Below are 21,800 nucleotides of genomic sequence, written 5' to 3'. Positions count from 1 at the left end.
ATTCATTGTATCGAATTAGAAAACCATTGAATTACTTAATAAATTGAGTACTTGATTGAGAAAAAATTAAGTATTCAATAATTTTGGATATTCAAGTCAATTTTGAAAATATTCCTCTGACAATAAACACTTTTCGTTAATTTTTTTGATTTTCATCATTTATAAACTATGTGTATTCAAATTGTTGCTAAGCAACTCAAGTGTACACAAATCATCTCATACAGTTCTATAGTGAAATAGAAGCTTACGTTGCTCGAAGTGCAGCAATATGATTGCAAATCTAAACAATTTTGAATTTATTTAATAATAAGTTGATGTTAAGTGATCACTAAATATCGTAATGTTACTTAAATATTTGGGCAATGTTATGCCCCAACAGGTGAGTACAACTCTTAAACTTAATTTGAAAAAAAAAATAATTGATCAATGTAATATACAAATTGTTGTAATTATTATAAAAATATATTTTAAAAATATAAAATACAGCACTTTAAACGAAATAATACAATATTATTAATGAACTAAATCGATATAAAATAATAATAAGAATAAAAAGTTTATTTTATAAAATAAAATAGGATAGCGAAAATCGAGTAGTGAGTATAGTTTGGTCACCAAATAATTTAAAACTTGCTATCGCCTCCTCTGATCGTTCTATATATCTCTTTGACGAGAATTGTGTAAAACGAGATAGATTTTCCACAAAACCTATTGATTCAAAGGTACGTATGCTAAAAGAAAAATTATTTTTTGAAATAAATTCTTTGTTATGAATAAACTATTAATTTTTTCCCAGTTTGGTAAAAAGAGTTACGTAATCAAAAGTATTGCGTTTTCCCCAGATTCGACAAAAATAGCAGTAGGTCAAACTGATTGTATAATTTATGTATACAAAATTGGAGAACAATGGTACGTAATAAAAAAAAAAAAAATTAAATTTTTTAATCCCTGTATAAATATATTCTGTAAATATTTTAAATTTAAATTTAATGTTATTTTACAGGGGAGAAAAGAAAGTAATTTGCAACAAATTTCGTCAAAGTTCTCCAGTAACTTGTTTAATTTGGTTAATTGAAGGACCAATTATTGTTGGTTTGGTAGATGGTAAGGTTCGCGTAGCATTGGTGAAGTCTCAAAAGGCTCAAACGCTTTATACAGCTGATTCGACAACAATTGCGTTGGTTTCAAAGTAATTTATCTTTTTTGTGTTTATATTTGTAAAAAATGATATGATATAGAACAAAAATTCTTTTTTATGATATTTTTCTTTTTTAAAATCACCTCAAATTGTGCTATAAACATTCTATTTATTCTATTACATTCTATTAAAAACAAAAGAGATATTTAATTTGATATCTTTTAATTGAGATACTTTATAAAAATTCTTTTAAAAATCTAATTTAAATATAATCTAATATATATTTAACATATCTTTCATAAATCTGATGAAATCGTTATATTTTATAAATATTTTCTTTCTATTTTATAGTATACGAGGAACTGCTTTCCTATCAAGTCACGCTGACGGTAGCATTATAAAATATAATTTAACCGATGATGGAAATCATGAACCTTCTGGACGTATTTGTACTCATACCGTACCAGCATATGCATTATCCTGGACACAGTCTCATATTCTGGCTGCAGGATGTGATAGACGCGTAATATTTTATGATACTCGTGGTAAAATAGTAAAAACTTTCGATTATAGTCGCGAAAACGAGAAAGAAATCGCAGTGGCTTGCTGCAGTCCTAGTGGACAGAGTATTGCTATTGGTTCTTGGGATAAAATACGAATCTTGGATTGGAGTCCTCGACGTTCGATCTGGGAGGAGGCTAATACGAGATCATTGCCTAATTTTTATACTGTCACAGCAATATCTTGGCGTCGTGATGGTTCCAGGTTTGCTTGCAATTAACTTATAATCTTATTTTTAAAATATCAGAGATTTTTTTAAAAATTTTCGTAAATTATCTATATTTTATCTAAAATCTATTAAAAATTTTTGTTATTATTCTTTTAGATTACTCATAGGCAGTCTTTGTGGAGCCGTAGAACAATTCGAAACAGTGTTGAAAAGAACAGTAATCAGAGGAAGTCACGAAGTAGCTTATGTTGGACCTAGTCAAGTAATTATTCGTCCACTACACGAAGGCAATCGACCTGTGATCATTAGATCACAAACAGGATATGAAATAGAAGATGTTAAAGTTCTAGGAAGAAGTGATAATAATGTGGTAGCTCGCACAGCTAGAACTCTACTTCTTGCTGATATTGAATTTAACCTCATCAGTGAAATTCCTTGGGAAGAAAAAACTAATACCGAAAAATTCTTTTTTGAATATCCAAGAGTATGTTTAATTTTCTGCTCAGGAGAATTAACTATTGTTGAATATGGAAATAACGAAGCTTTAGGTTCAGTAAGAACAGAGGCAATTAATCCTCATGTAGTCAGTGTAAGAATCAATGAAAGACAAATTGCTGGAACACCAGACATCAAAAGACTTGCTTATTTGCTGGATTCTAGAACTGTTCGTATAATGGATTTGATAACTGGGCTCACTGTTGCAATGATTTCTCATGATGTGCGTGTAGATTGGTTGGAACTGAGTGAAACGGGTCATAGATTGTTATCTAGAGATAAAAGAGCCAGGTAAGTAAAGTTTTTTTCTTAAAATATTTTTATTTTTTAACTTAAAAGTAAAAATATTACCTATGTTATTATAGATTTAAGATATATAAAAATTAGATCGAATAGATTTTGTTAAGATATTTAATCAGAAAAGACAAAGAAGACAATAAAATTAATCAAATATAGAAATCTTTTTTTAAGATAATAAAATATATATATAATATATAAAGAAATGACACATATAAATATAGATAAAGATTAAATAATGGCAGAAAAACAAAAATAAAATAAAAAACGCATCTTTTACGATACGGAATCCACAAAGTTGAGGAATCATCCGCCATCTTTGAAGTATCATAAATAAAATACGTATAGAGAAGAAATAATAGTAACAAGAATAGAAATGAAAAAAATTCGAAAATTCCATCTTTCTAGAGTGCTAAATATATTTTCGAAAAATTTTTAATAGATTGCAATGATTCATAATTCCTAATAGTTTATCCACAATTTAAATATAAAAATGATTTATATCTAGTCTGTGTTCTATAAAGTTCTAAAAATTTATTTTATTTTTCTATTTAAAAAACTCATATACACATTTACTACTAATAATAATTAAAAGATTTATAAATTCATCTAATACATATATTTATATTATAAAAGATTGAAGAAAATTTTTTAAAATCTTTATTAATTTTTAACTTTATTAATTTTTGTGATTGAATTGAGTTAATTCTTCTATTCATCTGAAGTTTTTATATCTTTTGACAAAATTACAGATCTAATTTGGTTTTTTATCTTATTTTTAAAAAGATCTTTGTCATTTAAGAGATGATATTAGCAATCAATTCTTACTTTATCCTTTTCTTTCTTTTTGTTTATATTTATATTTTATTTGAGAGATGATGCTTATAATCTTTTTTTCATAGGTTATGGCTCAGTAACGAATTAGGTGGAAAAACTTTATTGTTAACTGGAGTTAGTTTCGCTTCCTGGGTACTAGGTAGTGATGTAGTAGTGGCCCAAACTGGACAAACTTTGGCAGTTTGGTATAATGTTGATGCTCCTGAAGTAGCCACTTTAATTTCTGTTCGTGGTGATGCTGTAGATATTGTTAGAGAAGATGGAAGAACTTCTATCACAGTAGAAGAACTTGGAGGCAAAGTAGCCTATTTGCTAGATGAATCATTGATAGAATTTGGAACAGCATTACATGATAATGATTTTGGTAAAGCATTATTATTTCTAGAGGATTTAGCTGATAGACCCCAAGCAGAAGCCATGTGGGAAAATGTAGCTAGAAATGCAATGGCTGCCAGACAGCTATTAATAGCTGCCAGATGTTATGCTGCTCTTGGAGATGTAGCCTGTTCTAGGTAAATATATTTTATATTTTACTTCTTAATTATGTTTTTATTGCTTTATATTTGCTATATATTTTAACAAATTATAATACTAAATTATTGCTTTTTCAGATTTCTAAAAAATGTAATAGAAATTGGTGAAAAATATAGTGTAGAGACTGGACATGATCCACTTTCAAATCCAGATTGTTGGGCAAAACTTGCAATTCTAAATGGTGAATTAAAAACTGCAGAAGCAATTTATTTAGAGCAAAATGAATTAAACCAAGCTTTGGATATGTATCAAAAGTATTGGCATTGGGAAGATGCATTAATTTTGGCACAAAACAGAGGATGGTCAGGTCTCCAGGAACTTAGAGATAGACATTTGACTTGGTTACTTGAAAGTGGTCAGACAGCCAGAGCTGCTGCTATTTTAGAATCCACTAATCCTCGACGAGCAGTCAAATTATATTTGGATGCTCGTCGACCTGGTCGAGCAGCTCGACTTGCTTTAGCCAATGATGAGTTACTAGAAGATAGATCGATTGTTAATGAAATTTTGAAAGTTTTGAAAGTAACAGATTTAATGGAATTAGCTGGAGAACTGTTAGAGAAAATTTCGGAACCTTTGGAAGCTATTAAGTGCTACTCTCAAGCTGGTGTATTTGCAAGAGCATTAGAACTGTCCAGAAAAGTGGATCCCACATCTGTGGTTGAACTTGAAAGAGATTGGGGTAAACATTTGGTTTCTGCTGGTCATTATGATGCAGCTATTAATCATTTCATAGAAGCAGGAGAAACTGCTTTAGCTTTAGATGCTGCTATCAATGCACGACAATGGAGAAAAGGTCTACAAATTCTGCAGGTAAGTATTCCTTTAACTTTCTTCATTTTTATAAAATTAGAAAGAAATATTTTTATTAAGAATTTTTTTGCAGGTAATTGAGGATGATGATCCTGCAATAAAGAAACAGTGTGAAAAATTGGCCGATTATTTCGCTTCCATAGGCGAGAAAAACTTAGCAGAAAGACTCTTCATTCGTTCCGGAGATATCAAACGTGCAATAGATGTCCATGTACAAAATGGCAATTGGAGTCGTGCCCATGAAGTGGCATTGGAGTACATGACATCTGAGGAAGCGAATGAAATCTTGATTAAGTATGCTATAGCTCTTTGCGAAGCAGGAGATTTTAAGCATGCTGAAGATCTGTATCTTGCTATTGGTAAATATGATTCAGCTATAGCAATGTACAGGAAAGCTGGTCGTCGTGCAGATATGATCAGACTGGTAGGAAAATATAGACCAGATCTTCTAGAGGCAACTCATATACATTTAGCTAAAGAATTAAATGATTCTGGCAAACCTCGAGAAGCAGAGGAGCATTATCTTGCAGCTGGTGATTGGAAAGGTGCAGTGACTGCATTTAGATCAGCTAATATGTGGGAAGATGCTCTTCGTGTGGCAAAACAAAATGCTGGAAACAATGCAGCCCAACAGGTCTTAATTATTAAACATAATTTTTCTTTATTTCATTCAAAATTTATATTATCATTAAAATTTCATATTTTTTATAGATTGCCTTAATATGGGCACGTACACTTACACCCGAATTAGCTGCAAGATTATTAATGCAACTGAATTATTTAGATGAATGTTTACAGTTAGCTTGCGAAACTGATCTGTTTGATTGGGCTTTGGAGATTGTTAAATATGGAAATACTGATCAAAAAAAGGAAGTTCATTATAGATATGCTATGGCATTAGAAGATGCAGGTCGCTTCTCTGAGGCGGAAAAAGAATTCATTAAAGCTGAAAGAACTATGGAAGCTGTTCAAATGTATATTCATACTCGAGATTGGGAAGCTGCTGAGGATGTAGCACAATCAATCAATCAAGAAGCTGTTGTTCAAGTTCTTATTGCTAGAGCTAATGAGGCAGCTGAAGCACAAGACTATTCTTTAGCTGAGACTTTGCTTCTAAGAGCACATAAACCTGAAATGATTATCGAACATTATAAGGTAAATATTTAAAAATATATTATATATTGATTTATTTTTAAAATTTTTTAATATTTTTTAAATGTTACAGAAAGCAGGAATGTGGTCTGAAGCGTTACGAGTTTGCAGAGAATATTTACCTAGTCAAGAAGCAAACCTTCGGCGTGAATTAGGTCAAAAAAGTGCTTCTCTTGCAGGTACGAACGCGTTTGAAGAAGCCAGAAAATGGTTAGAAGTCGGTGAAGTGCGAGCTGCTCTAGATATCTTAATTTTGGATCCTCAAGCACCTAGATCATCTCTTATCAAAGCTGCTGATATTTTACTTCATCAAGCTGATCCAGAAACTGCTGCCCAAGTCGGTGGAGATCTTGGTTCACGATTATTTTCTATTGGAGAATATGCTATTGCTGCCCAGGTTATTATCTTATCAATAAATATATGTTGTAATAAAAAAGTGATATAATTTTATTTTTATTTTCTGATGTATCTGATATGATATCACTTTTTTAGGTATTCTTACAAGCAGATAGATTAAAAGATGCTATTGATGCATTAACTTCAATTGGGGAATGGGAAAAAGCTAAACGAATTGTGAATGAATTGGCACCAGATATAGAACCTTACCTCGAAGAAAAGTATAAGGAAGCAATACTCAGAGATGGACAAATAGATAAACTCGTGGAAATAGATGTAGATGCTGGACTTGAGATATTGGCTAACAAAGGTCAATGGAATCAAGTATTTGAAACTGCAAACATTCAAGGAACTCAAATTTTACATAAATATGTGGCACAAAGAGCAGTGCAACTTCTAAAAGGAAATACTCCATTAGAAGCTTTACAATTGTATGTTAAATACGGAACTCCTCCCATTCAACAAAATTTTAATTTGTATCTGCAATTATCAGAAAGTATCTTAAATTCAGAAGTAAGTATAGTAGATTAATATTAATATATTGATTAATAAATTTAAAAAATAATAAGAAAATTGCTTACTTAAATAATTTCATTTTTTACAATTGTGAAATCAATGTTATTTCTTCCTCTTATTCAATTATATTTTATTAAATTTAATTAAAAAATGATACTCATAAAATAAAATACAATATTATTATATTACTATATATTATATTTCAGGCATATTATGAATATAGATACTTAGCTCTCTTAAGAACTGTTCTTTTAAATCTTTGGAACAATCTAAAATCATCAGAATCTGGTTTAAAATTTAAATTTAAGAAATTACTTGAAGCTACACATTATTCAGCAGTAAAATGTGGTTGCAATGATTATTCTGTACTTTCTGAACTGGTTTTAAAAACCTCCATTACTTTATTGAGATATACTGATGTTCTTCTGGCTGACAGAGCTTATTATGAAGCTGGAATTAAAGCACGAGCAGTTGGAAAAAATAGTGAGGCTTTTGTTTTCCTGAATCACTTCCTGGATTTGGAGGAATGCATTGAAGAAGGTGATAGTACTGTATTAGACGTTGATGATTTGGCTATAACAGATTTTCCAATGGAGGTTCCTCTGCCAGAAACATTAAGTTTAACAACAGAACAAAGAGAAGAAGTTCGTGAATGGGTTCTTGCTGTGTCTATGGATCAAAAAATAGAACAGATTCTCCCTACAGATCATAGAGGAGTGTATGTAGGATCATTAAGTGCTCATTCTATTGGTTCTACAAATCTTCAAGGTTGTATACTGACTGGTTATCCTATTCGAGGTCCAATAATTAGGTTTTCAGAGGTACTTTTTAAATTCTCTTTTTTAAATCATTTTTTAATTTTGTATAATAATTATTTTTTATTAAGGGCGAGCATGTGGCAGATCGTGATGATTGGACAAAGTTGATTAATACTGCACGTCAAGCTCCCCAAGATTCAAATCTTAATGATATTTTAGCTTTTATTCAAGAATGGTTTGGAACAATTTTAAATTATTCGTTTTGAAGACATTATTATTTATTCAATTTCTTATATTATTAAATTAGAAATCAAATTGCAGAAACATAAATTTTAATGTAAATATGAATACATTAAGAATATTTTAGTTCCATGTACATACATAAAATATATTTAACAATCTATAGTGATTTTTTTAAAACAAAGTAACACAGGAACAAATAGATTTCCTCGTTTACCTAGAATTTATTTAAATAAAGCTGTATTATGTAAATAATTAATCTAATTTAAACATAAATAGTTTGTATGCAATGTGAATATACATGCACTGTGCATCCACGGAATTTTTCATGTATTATCATTAGATTGAATTTATATATATCTTTGCAAGTTATCAGAATAATTATCACTCGTTGTTTGAATATCTATTCACAATGGATATTTATATTTATATGACTATTCAGTGATGACTATGTGCATATTGCATTTTATACACAATATTTTATATTCTACATTTCGAAAATAGTAGTACAAGCTAGAAATGAGAAACTTCACAATATTAAATATATATATAAATTTTGAAAGATATTTTTTAAATTCTTCTTTATATGTTTTTTTCAACTTTCTTGAAATCTTTGATTTTTTTTATATTTTATTTTTATTATTTATATTACTTATTTTGATATAACAAAGTATGATATTTGTGATAGAATATACATACAAAAATAGTAATATAAAATAAAATCTTGAAAAAAAATTAATGAAAAACTAAATAAATTTTAAACATATAAAAATTGAAACTTTAATTGCTTTAAAATTTTATAATAAAGTATCTTTTTTCTAATATATTAATATACAATAGCTATTCTTTACATTTATTGTGATAATAAAAGAACATCTTTTAACAAAACATGTACACTTTTATCTTTAATTAAGTATGCCATTTCTTGCTTATACCATCATTTCCTAAGTATTTTATATAAATATACGGAAAGTGTCTATAGAAATGTACTATAAAGATTTCTAAGTCAAAAACAAGATAATTTATTAAAAATTTTACTTAATATCATAGAGTTTTCAACATACTTAGGAATTATAAAGTTACTAATCAATGCTATTATAAAAATATTGAAAATCATCTTATTTTTCACTCAGTAATCTATTTCTTATAGTTATAATATAATATACTTCAAGAGACACTTTGTATATATTAATAATAATTAAATATACAAAATATTTGATAAATATTGCATTTTCTGGAAATACTACTTTTTTTTCTTATTCATTTCATATTAAATTTCTTATTCAAAACATATATTATGTTTTCATAATTTTAAATAAATTTTATTTTTTTATTTACATCCGAGAATTATTATTATTATATATCCTGTTTAAATAATTTATATTTAAAAATGTCTCTTATTAATTTTCATTTGTAATTAAGTAATTCCATAAAAAATCACTAAAACAATATTTAAGATCTTCCAATTTGAATTTAAATATAAAAAGAAAATATACTTGAATATAAGTCTATTATTATTATCTTCTTTAGAAATTGTATATTTTATCAAATCCAGAAAACATCCTATTTATTAAATATATGTATTAATTTGACTATAGAACTCTTCACTTTAAATCCTCTCTTTTTTTTATAAAAATGAAGAATATGTTAAATATAAAGAAGTTCTGAACATATACAATACATACATATTATGCTTTTTTCTAAAATTTTACTAAAATTCATTTTGTTCGACATGTTATTTCGTATGTTTATTTTTAAATATCGAACAAGATCCATATTTAATAATTTTTCTTTTATTTCTCAAGATAAAATATTTTAAATGAACCATTTCTTTTTTGTTCTAATTCACATTACAATACATAGGAGAAACTCTTGCAAGAAGAATAAAGCATAGTTATTTTCAAATTAAAAATCAAAAAAAATACAATATATATAAATTATTAAAAAATTTTACAATAGTTAGAATAATTAATTTTGACTTTCCACTTTGAAAAAAATGAAAAAAAGATTAAATAAATGCTATTAACTTTTGCATACAGTATTTTTTTATTATCAAGTATATTTATTTTAAATTTTTTCTTCAAAACAAAAATCTAAAATCAATCTGATAAAAAATTTTATATTCTATTCATCATTTCCTTTATATAAACAAATAAATAATTTATATTTAATTATGGAATTTTTCATGTTCATCCAAAAAAAATCAGTTTCAAGTTGCAAAACTCTCTCCTATCATTTTTAAGGTCATCTCAAAGATTATATAATCGTATATTTCACAACGATTTTATTGTAATAATTACTGCTGTGTGATCCTGAATACTGGACCAATTCTTAAGAAAAATCTTCGGAGCACAGACCTTAATTCTGGTTTGAGATCAAAGCACATAACTTCACAAAGTAAGGGATAACAGCTGGATGCATGAACAGCAAACCGATTGTCACTCATCTTTAAGATCCTTGTAAGAAGTAACAAAAGTATTGGAGTCCAGGCATCTCTATGAGCTTCAGTAGAAAGTGTCAAGAAATATTGTAATGCTTCACAGGCTACCTCGACGAGTCTTGTTTCCACTTTGCTCCAATCAACTCTATGAGTTTCGTCACTATACATTTTGAAGAGAATTCTTAATGCACATGCTAAAGATTGTGTTTCTTGTTTAAGCAAATTCGGTTTGATATTGTCCCGGAAACCAGCCTTCCATAACACATTCCATTGCTCGTGATTAGAATTAAAACTCTTTGCAAATCTATGTGACTTTAATAAACATTCAACTAATTGTAATAAGTGCATTGTAGTCAGAGCACAATACATGCCTTGTTCCTCTTTTTGTTGATCTGCACCAGCCCTTGCACCCAACTCAGAAGATTTTCCATTAAACATATCTGCTTGTGCTAATGCTAAGTTTTCTTGATCCTCTTTTCGCGATGTGGCTGGGTAAAATACAATGTTGTCTATAGTCTGAATCAATTCTAATTGCACGACACACTTTATTAGTAATGCGGAAAAAATTTTGTTCTTCACAGTCTCGCCATTTGTTAAACTTTGAGAACTGTTACTTCTTTTAAGGATTCCTACATGACTATCTGCTTCTCCTGTGATTATATCTAAATCAGATTCTTTATTAGGCGATTGAGGTTTCCAAGTGAGTAAAGCAGATGGCAGAGTGCTTTGAAAAATATCCAGAACACAACTGCAAGTTTTTTCCCAAGTTTGTTCATCAAACTTTATACCATTGCTGATCACTAGGTTTTCTAAGCAGTTAGTTCCAGAACGTGCCAGTTGTTCATTGTCTTGTTGTACGCACCAGAGTAGCTGAGAATATAACTGTTCTAAGAGAAGAGGTCCCAAAATATCGTAAAATTGTGAAAATACATCGACGATTGCATATAGAGCGTGATTGCACGTTGTTGTCATCCATTCTGCTTTCTGAAATATTAGCATAAATTTATATCATCTATAAAAATTAATAATAAAATGTATTATTAATTTGAATTATATAGAATATTTGATGTTCATAATTAATCTTGATTGCATTAAAATATTTTTGTCCAATTTCTAAAGATACTTACAAGAAAGTATACCCAGATGTGAATGATTATGAATAAAAGAAAAAGTCAAATACTTTTTCGAAAAATGTAATATTTATAAAAATTAATCAATCAATATTGATATTAAATAAGCATTATAGCAATTTAAGAAAAATAAATTTTATCTACCTCTGTATGCTGCTCAGGAAGTTTCATGTTATCAAAGATTCTAAATAAAACTTGAAATAGATCTTTCCACCAATGAGGTTTGAAAGAAGCTCCATGTGTTTTCACAACATCAAAAAGAACAGTTAATGCACGTGTTCGAACATCTAATTTACATCTGCTTACTATACATGATAATTCAAATAACAATGGAAACCATCCTCTAACCTAAAAAAAGATTTCTCAATTTGTAAATTTTTCATTAAAGTTGATATGGGTAAAGGATTTTTACCCAAGCTCTGTCTTCTTCAGATACCATTCCACTATCATCCATCATGCCCTCTGCAAAAAGATTCGGATTGGCATCAATATATGATGCACAAGAACGTATCAATCTTATAGCTTCCATGCTTGTCTCTGGAAAAGAGGCATTGCAAGCAAATTCACTGAGGCACTTTACAGCGTCTTGAAAAGAATCAACCATAATACTAAAATCTTCAGCGTATAACTCATCTGAAAATATATTATATATATATATTTTTTTATAGAATAAAATTAAAATTACTATCTTGAATATCAGAAACACTTACTTATAATTTTTCCAGTCATAGAAAACGCAAGCTCCACTACAGCTTCATCTCTATCACTAGCTGCATGATGGAATACACTGAATATATTTTTCCATCCTGATCGAATGTTAGGAGCCTGTGAGTGCACAATTTGCGCAACACAACGGACTACCATATCCCGTATCATCGGAGAACGGTTTTTTTTCATAATATGCTCAAATGGCCTAAGAAAATCTTTTTGAAATCGGAAATTAGCGAATTCTCCTTTTTCAATAAATTTGGTTGCAAGTTGTCTCAAAGAATCGACTGCAAAGAAGGCAATATCCTGACGAGGACTACAGCCAACCCTATCAAAATGATCTCCTATCACTTGCCAAATTCTAGACCATTGGAGTCTGATACGTCCCATATTGTAATAAGAAATTTCTACAATCTTGGTTAGAGAAAACATTCTTGGTTGTGTTGGATGAGATAATTCTTCTAAAGAAACTTGACAAAGAGCTTTTACAAATTCTACAATAGCATCACCATCTAATCTAGTAGAACCAGTAAATATTCGATCAACAGCAACTACCACACTTTGAGAGCTTGTTTCACCTATAGATTCTTTTACACTGGCTACAAAAAATAAGATAATATATTGTGTAACATATTCTTGTTCAATAACATAATAAAATATTTTATGAAAAAAAATTCTAATTAAAAATTAAAAATTTTTATTAAATAAAAATAAAATTCGAAAAAATATAATAAATAATCAAAGATATACTTACGATCTAACGAACTGAGATTCAAATTATTATTCTGGTGAGAGTTATTGTGAGTTAAATTGAAATTCACTAATGGTGCTGGGAAATGTGGTTTTGAAGGTGGACCAAGAAGTTGTGGTCTAACTCCAGTACCAATCAATTGAGCAAGTTCAAGTTGAGAGATACACTTTACAACATCCAACCAAGAGCTACCAAGATAGTTGCCATCAGTGTGAGCGACAGTAATTAGAGTTTTAATTGTGTCAATATTCTTTGCTTTCATTTCAGTGATTGGTGAATTTGCAGTTAATAAAGTGAACCGTGCTAAAGCTTGCACATATGCATCCCGTTCTAACTATAATTGAAAAATAGAAATATATTTAAAACAAATGTTTAACTTATTTGAAATCAAATATAATATATATGAACATATTATGATACAATTTTATAATAAAATGAAAAATTAATTAATCGATTAAAACTGAACTAGTTTAAAATTTTGCTGAAATTGTACAAATATTTACCGTCATATGAAATATGCAAGCGATGCGTATTGCACATCTAATGCCATCTAGACAAAGGGAAGCAATTTCTGGATCATCACAGTCTTGAAGGCCAACACTGAATGCGGCTAAAAATGGTGTCCATGCAATTTTGAACATCGGTCGAACATGTTCTAAGTGTTTAGCTGTAGTGAATGGTGCTTGAACATGACTAACAGATTCCATTAAATTTTTAGCTGCTGTTGAAATTACTTCCATTTCCATATTCCATAAAAGCCGTCGCTTTTTTTCGCTAGATATTACTATAATATTAAACATTAATTTTAATATTATATGATATACTATATGATATAATTTTTTCAATTTAAAAATAATACTATATGATATAATAATTTTTTCAATTTAAAAAATTTTTATGTACCTTGTTTGCCAGGTCGATTAGGATTGGATTTCATTTTAATTTCATTACCCGCAATCTCATCATAAATTTTCGATAAATATTCTTCAGGTAAATCCTCATTGTCACTAATACGTCGATTTAGCTTTATGTATTGTTCTTTTGTCATTTTATTTTTTACTTGAGGTGAATGAAGATCGGTAGTTAGCATAATAATTGAGAAACCCAATACATATGCAGTATCTGCACTTGTAAATAATCCATTACTAGAAATATTGAAAAAAAAGATGATTAAGCATTGTAAATAATACGGAAATTTAATTGGATACTTACTTTGGATTACATTCACAATATCTGCTAGCAAACTTTTCCATTAAGCGATCAATCTTTTGGGCTTCACCAGGTAATCGGAAACCCTCAAGAAAATATCTGAGGGCTGTAACTAAATCGCGATCGGCAAAATTCATTTGATCAATATAACTGTACATTACCTGATTATGATTATGATCGCCAAGAAAATCGCCGATCGCGGTCTTATCAAGACGTTCGTCCATATGAAGCCAACGAGCAACATCTTCAGACGAATTACCTAAGAGACCTTGCTCTTGAAGATATTGTACTCCTTTACTTGGTTTTCGATTAAAACTAAAATAAAAATATTAATTTAATTAATAGAGTATATGTATTAATAGAAAATTAATTGTACATACATGTCAATTCCAGTTTCCCAGACTTCTTTTTGTTGTTTTTGCACTTCATATTGCTCAGGAGAATCTGGGATCTCTTTATTACCTACTAAACTAGAATTTGCCGAAGAGAGACTGCCAGCACTTCCATAACGAGGAAGTAGAGGTTCCACTGGAGGATCAGGAGGTTCAGATGGAAATTGTTGATCAGCTGGAACACTAGGATTCACATATAAATCTCTGCTCCATTCGACCATACATTTTAAAATTGATACCAAACATTCAAGACCCCTAATCCGCATTGATTTCTCCTGATTGGGTGAAGCACCTAATTCTAGAGCTTGTCTACCCTGTGCAATCTTTGATAAATCATTCACAAGTCTATAATGAAAAAAATAAATAAATAAAAATAAAAATAATAATAATAATAAATTCAATTTATTCAACGAATTTATGTATATTTTTTTTACAAACCTTTCAAATAGATTTGCAGCTGACAGATCACAATCGTAGTTTACATATATATCTACAACACTTTGTGCATCCGCACAAATGCGAGTCAAAGCATGAATTACCATCCATTTGTGTTCAAAGGAACTACTGGAAGTCTCGAGAATGTTCATGAAAATTTCTTTAAAAAAAACTTCTATTTGCATCTTTAAGTGCACTTTGAAACGAGCCAATAGTGCGAGGAACAATGCCAGAGACAATTCAAATACTTCAGGAACAGAAGAGACACCGTTTTTCGACAATGCCACACAGAGATATTGTTTTATGGCTATAACAAACATTTCGTTAGAACGCAATACTGGTCCAGCATTTTGTAGTATACCAAGAAGCAATTGCAAAGAAAGAATCTTCGATCTTAATTGATGAGACCTAGAAAGAATATATTATAAAAAATGTATTTTAAAAAGAAATTATAAGTTTTTCGAAAATATTTTTCTATACTAATACTAAAATATCCTATTAATTAAAAAATTTTTCATACTTGGGATCTGGAGTGCCATCAGGAAGTGGTTTCATTGAAAGTTTGCAAAGTGCTCTAAAGACCAAGAAAGCATCCTTTTGCAATACATGCGTGAATTTTGCCCGAACCATATTGTCATTTTCTGCAACTGCTTCATCAGAATTTTCGTCTATAGGCACTTGATCTAAGCTGGCTTCTTCTGATGTTATTATAGTTGTATTTGTTGAATCTTCAGGAATAATGGAATTTACGACATCTTCCAAAATTCCTCGAACTATTAACTGTGGTTCTTGATTATTCTCCATTGATGATTCTTCATGATTCACTGTCTCAGTTTCAATATCACCACCAGAATTACAATTAGTAGAATTCATGTTGCTTGTTTCAGATTCTATTTCGGTTCGAACTGTTTCTTCCTCCTAGAATATAAAAATCAAAATTATTTTTATAAATGTTTAAATAGTTTTATATTAGATAATTGATAAACTTACTGCCTGTGTCTCCATACGTGCAAAAATAACATTAATCATCTGAGTGAGTGTAGCTCGAGCAGTAGTTTGATTTACTAGATTCCTCGAAGCCAAGTAAACACTGTACACTGTACGTATAGTAAGCAAAACAGTACCTTCATGAACTTCTACATGTTGACTGGTCATTACTGTAAGAAGAGCTTTTATAATCTGCAATTGAACTCCTTCATCTGTTTGTGGTCCCATGAAACATCCACATATTGTCTCAACAATGCGAACAATTAATAATTTATTTGGTTCTGTAGAATCAGGTATGTTTCCTGTAAGATGTCCATATGCAATTAATTTTTGCAAACAATCCAGAGCAGTAACCACAATCCTTGGTGATTTGCTTTGACAAGCCAATTCAAATGGCAGAAAATACTTTTCTGCAGAAATAACATATGAATCGCTGCGTGGTTGTGGCAAAGCAGTTGAGACCTGAGTATTAGAGCCTTCTTTGATTTCATTTCGTAAGTTATCTGAAAAATAAAATAATTTAAGTAAATCTTTTAAATATCTTTTAAATATATTTTCAAAATTTAATATGTTACTTAAGTAACTTTGTATATTAACTTTTTTATTTCTATAATAATAAATAAATAAAAATAGACTGAAATATGACAAAGAGATATATATTAGCTGTTTTATATATATATATATATATATATATATATATATATATAAATGCATTAAATATTAAAGTATTAAAGTTTAAGACCATTGAATATGATTATGTATTATTCAAAATTATATATATATATATATATATAGTTATATATAGTTATAATATATATAGTTTTATCTTAAATGTCAAACTAATAAAAAGCTGATGTAATATGTATTAATATGTATTGAATTAATCCAATTTATATCTTTCCATGAAGACTAAAAAATGCAATTCTACTTAATTTTTAATATCTAAATATTAATTTAATGATTTCAATCTATTGTTTATTAAAATATATGAAGTTATAATATTAAAATATATGATGAATAAAAATATAAAATTATTTATTAATATAAATTATAAAATATATATAAAATATATAATGTAATTATTTATATACAATAATATATTATAATTTTGAATTTAATATAATATACTTATATGCAAGTAAAATTTTATAATGTATTTTATAATTTTCATTTTATTTGCATAAATCTCAAAAAATTCTTTCAATTATACATATAGTATTATTATATAGTATTATAGAGAACTTTTACAATTAATTATTTACCAAGTGCAGTTTCACAGGATTTTCTAAGTTGAGAAAGGTGCGACCGTTTGACATCCCGGTCAGCCAGGATCTTTTCCAAAGCTCTGATAATGAACATTTCTTTGGAGTTATCTCGCATCGTCGCCGAGCCGTGCTGATTCCGCTGCTAGGCTGCCACGGGAGCACACGTGACTCGACGAGAGTCTCGCATCTTTACCACTGTAATTTATGTACCGGTTCCTCATGCATTGTCTTGCACTATCTTTTGAAGGCAGAAGTTGTCTGCAGAGACTGGCAACTTCTGCGACACTGTCGATGAAATGCGGATCGATCAGGAGCTTTGAGAACGACAAACGAGAAAGACAATAATACTTCAAACTAATCTCGTCATAAAATATTGTCTCAAATCATTTTTCTATGAAATGTTATAAAATGATGATGAAATTTCAAAAAATGACAGCAAACTTTCGAAACAACAGAGAAATCACAGAGGACACAGACTAAACGACGAAGGAGAATCATGTGGCGCCCTCAATTTGCTAGTTATTTATGATGAAATCCCTAGTATTTAGGAATCCCTAGATCAGTATCGTATATACGTTTCAAACTTTTATGAAATTTCTTAATATTTTCTTTTTTTTTTAAATTTCGAATTATTATTTATGCGTTTTTTTATTAAAAATATATTTTTAGTAGTGATTATTCATTTAAAATAATTAAAAAAAATAAAAATTTATAACAGATAAAATATTATGAACATTATCTTTTATAAATGGTACTAAATAATAGCGGGAAAAATCAAATCTTTATATTTTAAAATATTTCATAATTTCAACTTTGTTATTGATTTGTTAAAAAGAAAAATTTATAATAAAAAAGAATTATTCTTTAAACTTAATTGATTTTATTTTTTTTTAGCATAATTTTTTAGCGATTATAATAGATATTGTAACTGTATTCATAAAATGCACAATTCCATAAATTTATCTATAGAAGATACAAAATAATTATATTAAATATGTAATATATATATTATATGTATATATATATATATATAATATAGTATTATAAATAACTAAATAATTAATAAATTATATCAATATTTATAAGCATAAAAAGATTTTTATTTAATTGTCCATTTTATCTTTTTTTTTTTTTAGTATTCAACAAATTGTAATTAATATAAATTAACTAAATAATCAAATATTCAAATAAATAAATAAATTTTCAAATAAATGATTAATAATTTCTAGATATATAAATTTCGAATTTAAAGACAAATAATTAAACATTAAATACAGAAATATTTAAAAGATTAAATCAATGATTACTGATAAAAACAACATTTTTATTAAATCAATAATAAAAATGAAAATTCAAAAATATTTAATTAATATAATTATACTTAATCTTCATATAAAAACTAAAAGAAAAATTTATTTTAACTTAAATATGAAAAATTTTCATATTTCATAATTTTTAATAAATTATTTATATTAAATATAATTCTCATAATTTGAAAAAAAATTTGTAAATAAATTACTAATGAAATATTTATACATATTTATTTAATTATAACAGATGACACGTTTATTATGCGGCTTGAAACGCGTATTAAATTAAAACGATTATATATATTATATATATGTATATAATGACGTCACAACTGATCAACCAATAAAACTTCGTTTTCTAATTGAAGAATAAAAGAGAAATCTTAATCTTACAGTATTTCATAGATTCTTCCAAACGGAAATATCGATGCATTATTTATTTTGGAATCGCATTATAAGGTTTGGAGACCATTACGAACACTAATTGTCAAAAAATTATTGAATCAATGTTAATTATTTAATTAAATTGATTGCATGAATTGCTAATAAAAGCAATTAATTTAATTATTAAATAATGGAAAAACAACCGTTGAATCCAAAAGATGATAAACCTCCGTCTTATACGGCGGCAACTGCACCAGAAAGTAAGTGATAAAATTCTAATATTACTGTTCAATACTTTTTTGCATTTAAAAATTACTTTTATTAATATTTAATTTAATTATATTTAAGTTACAAAGTTTAAATTAAGAATAATTTCGTAATAATTTTTAATTCCTATATTTATTATTCATTATTATGAAAAATGTTTATGAAATTTTTAAGACATGATTAAAATTATTTTATTAGCATTATTAAAATTTTGAAAAGTAATTAAAAAATATTAATATAATATAAATCTATACTATTAACATTATATATTATAAAATATTTTAATTAATGTTTTAAATATTTTAAAACTATAAAAAATTAGTTGCATTTAGTTTCTATTATTAATTTTATTTTAAATAAGTAATTTTTCGTTTATCATATTATGATTTATTTTTTGTATTTCAAATAAATTATCTAAATTGATTAGATAATGATATCTACAAAAAAATAAATTAATTTTCAATATATTTTCAATATATTATTGTATTTTATTTAATTAATAATAAATAATAATCTTTTTTTTATTTTAAATTATTATTTTTTAAAACTATTTTTAAAAACATTAAAAATTAATATGAAATATATTTTGCATAGTAAATTGTTCATGGCAACCACCACCAGGATACAATTCCACACAATGTCAAGAATCTACTTCATGGCCTCCACCTCCAGGATATTATCCTAGTGCCAGTGGAACTAGTAATAGTCATAACTATGTACCTTCTTATGGTTCTACACAATCAACTACGATAATTATGCCAGAAATTATTTTAGTTGGAGGATGTCCTGCATGTAGAGTGAGATTTCTTAATTAACCATTCTTTAAAATAATATAATTTCTGAATTTATATTTATATTTTTTATTTTTATTAATTTATTTAAAATTTTAATTATAATATATTTCTATTTTCATAAACTTAAAAATCTCAATTTAAAAAAATTTGTAAAAAACTTAAAAAAAGAATGATTAAACTCAGATTTTAACTAAAACATAGGTGGGCATTATGGAAGATGATTTTACATGTCTTGGACTACTATGTGCTATTCTATTCTTCCCAGTGGGCATAATTTGTTGCTTGTTGTTAAAGACACGACGTTGTTCTAATTGTGGTGCATATTTTGGTTAATGTGTTACTATATTATAGTAACCATTTCTAAAACTAAATACATTATTAATCTAATTTTAATATAATTATATAGATAATATAATTATGTAGATATTGAAAGATGAGAACAAACATAAGTAATTAATTTTTTACTAATATTATATAATTATATTTATCTATGTATTTGCATTATTTGAGGAAAAATAATGCTTCAGTGATCAAAGATATCTACAATAATTGGTTAAATGTTGAGTTCATGAAGTTCATGAAATATTGACATATGTACAATTAAAAGATTCTCTATGCATTTAAGACTTTATTGATTTACATGACACTTGTGCTGTTTTGTAAATTATACATAAAAATTTCCAACTAATAATGTTATATATTATTATAGTATATTTTATAATAATGAATAATGAAATAGTTTATTAATATATAATATATAAATATATCATAGTTTGTAAGATTTCTTATTAAATGAGAAAAGGAGCAATATAAATTAGACTGAACTTTATATTTATAGTATATTTGTAATGATACAAATATGTTTAAAACAGATTTCATTGAAATTTTCCTATACTTACATAAAATCATTACATTTAAATCATTTTGGATTATTTTTAATATAAAATAATTTATCGAAACTTATATATAACATATTTTATAAAAAATAAATTCAATGAAATTTGTACTTTTTATTTTTATTATTTATGTTATTGTCTTATAAAAACATTTCTTGATATGCTATTAAATTGAGTTTTTAAAATACATTTAACATTTGTTAAATGCTAAAATATTTGAATCTCAAAGAAAATGTCAATAAATTTTTTCCTAAATATAATTAATTTTATAATGTATATGATTGTTATAAAACTTGTTAATCATTTGCATTATAAATTTTATTTTTATAAAATGGAACTATACTTAAAAATATATTGAAATCATTCTAATATTTAAAAGAAATATTTTTATTTATTATTGAAGAAACTTTTGAGAAAAAAAAAAAATATTTAGAAAGTTTTCTTAATATATACTTTTTTGTGTGAAATAACATCAGAAATCATAAAACACTACTTGAAAATACTAGATATTTTTCAAATTTTGCAAGCTATTAATAATTTTGCAAACAAAAATCTACAAATATATTTTTATAAAGAATGAATTTGTTATAATAAAATTGTTATCAATTTCTAGAAAATTTTTAGAATCATCGAAAATTTTTCCAATGAAAAATTAACAATGATAAAAATAATAATAAAGATAAAAAATGATAAAAGTATAAAAATAAAGAAAGAAAATCACAAGAAATCAAAAAAATTTTTTAAATTTTAAATTGATGTAAATATTATGTAACTTAAATGGAACATATTTATATAAAAAAATATTAATATATTAATATTTGTTAAATAGTATTATTATTTAATAAATTTCCTTTTATGAAATTTTTTTTTTATTGAATATAATTCAAATTTCATATAATATTGTTCATAAGGTATTAGTGATTTAT

The 21,800-nt window shown here is 26.9% G+C and overlaps 3 protein-coding genes across 3 annotated transcripts; 2 read left to right on the top strand and 1 right to left on the bottom strand.

The window, feature by feature from the left end:
* The first annotated feature begins 218 nt into the window (after window positions 1-218).
* Oseg2 (intraflagellar transport protein Oseg2) lies at window positions 219-8,690 on the top strand. The gene is made up of 14 exons (XM_012484981.3): window positions 219-379; window positions 579-722; window positions 797-909; window positions 1,004-1,189; window positions 1,490-1,903; window positions 2,025-2,654; window positions 3,563-4,009; window positions 4,109-4,844; window positions 4,918-5,478; window positions 5,556-5,999; window positions 6,070-6,393; window positions 6,489-6,905; window positions 7,115-7,729; window positions 7,795-8,690. Exons 1-14 carry the CDS (start codon window positions 341-343, stop codon window positions 7,930-7,932), a joined length of 5,208 nt encoding a protein of 1,735 aa, XP_012340435.1. The 5' UTR covers window positions 219-340; the 3' UTR covers window positions 7,933-8,690.
* On the bottom strand, window positions 7,982-17,737 carry Sec71 (ADP ribosylation factor guanine nucleotide exchange factor Sec71). The gene is made up of 13 exons (XM_003692535.4): window positions 17,221-17,737; window positions 15,962-16,461; window positions 15,492-15,889; window positions 14,975-15,379; window positions 14,525-14,881; window positions 14,148-14,459; window positions 13,839-14,080; window positions 13,439-13,719; window positions 12,939-13,269; window positions 12,187-12,783; window positions 11,889-12,109; window positions 11,621-11,824; window positions 7,982-11,330 (listed from the first exon to the last, which is right to left on the bottom strand). Exons 1-13 carry the CDS (start codon window positions 17,336-17,338, stop codon window positions 10,203-10,205), a joined length of 5,094 nt encoding a protein of 1,697 aa, XP_003692583.1. The 5' UTR covers window positions 17,339-17,737; the 3' UTR covers window positions 7,982-10,202.
* A 1,039-nt stretch (window positions 17,738-18,776) lies between these two features.
* On the top strand, window positions 18,777-21,700 carry LOC100869501 (membrane protein BRI3). The gene is made up of 3 exons (XM_003692537.4): window positions 18,777-19,177; window positions 19,779-19,981; window positions 20,180-21,700. The coding sequence occupies exons 1-3, from the start codon at window positions 19,108-19,110 to the stop codon at window positions 20,309-20,311; spliced, it is 405 nt and encodes a 134-aa protein (XP_003692585.1). The 5' UTR covers window positions 18,777-19,107; the 3' UTR covers window positions 20,312-21,700.
* Window positions 21,701-21,800: the final 100 nt, after the last annotated feature.

Source organism: Apis florea, unplaced genomic scaffold (assembly GCF_048593485.1).
Source record: "Apis florea isolate Af1SG1 unplaced genomic scaffold, ASM4859348v1 contig_2201_pilon, whole genome shotgun sequence".
In the NCBI taxonomy this organism is placed as follows: domain Eukaryota; kingdom Metazoa; phylum Arthropoda; class Insecta; order Hymenoptera; family Apidae; genus Apis; species Apis florea.
Note: the sequence above shows the minus strand (reverse complement) of the source record. Positions and strands in the feature narration are given on the sequence as shown.

Bases quoted from the DNA above. Each gene is read 5' to 3' on its own strand.
- Oseg2 (XM_012484981.3), top strand. From the start codon at position 341: ATGTTACTTAAATATTTGGGCAATGTTATGCCCCAACAG. The intron at 2,655-3,562 runs GTAAGTAAAGTT...TTTTTTTCATAG, and splicing joins TCTAGAGATAAAAGAGCCAG to GTTATGGCTCAGTAACGAAT. The intron at 5,479-5,555 runs GTCTTAATTATT...TATTTTTTATAG, and splicing joins GAAACAATGCAGCCCAACAG to ATTGCCTTAATATGGGCACG.
- Sec71 (XM_003692535.4), bottom strand. From the start codon at position 17,338: ATGCGAGATAACTCCAAAGAAATGTTCATTATCAGAGCTTTGGAAAAG. The intron at 13,270-13,438 runs GTAAATATTTGT...TTTCAATTATAG, and splicing joins CTTGCATATTTCATATGACG to TTAGAACGGGATGCATATGT. The intron at 12,110-12,186 runs GTAAGTGTTTCT...ATATATTTTCAG, and splicing joins TATGACTGGAAAAATTATAA to ATGAGTTATACGCTGAAGAT.
- LOC100869501 (XM_003692537.4), top strand. From the start codon at position 19,108: ATGGAAAAACAACCGTTGAATCCAAAAGATGATAAACCTCCGTCTTAT. The intron at 19,178-19,778 runs GTAAGTGATAAA...TATTTTGCATAG, and splicing joins GGCGGCAACTGCACCAGAAA to TAAATTGTTCATGGCAACCA. The intron at 19,982-20,179 runs GTGAGATTTCTT...ACTAAAACATAG, and splicing joins GAGGATGTCCTGCATGTAGA to GTGGGCATTATGGAAGATGA.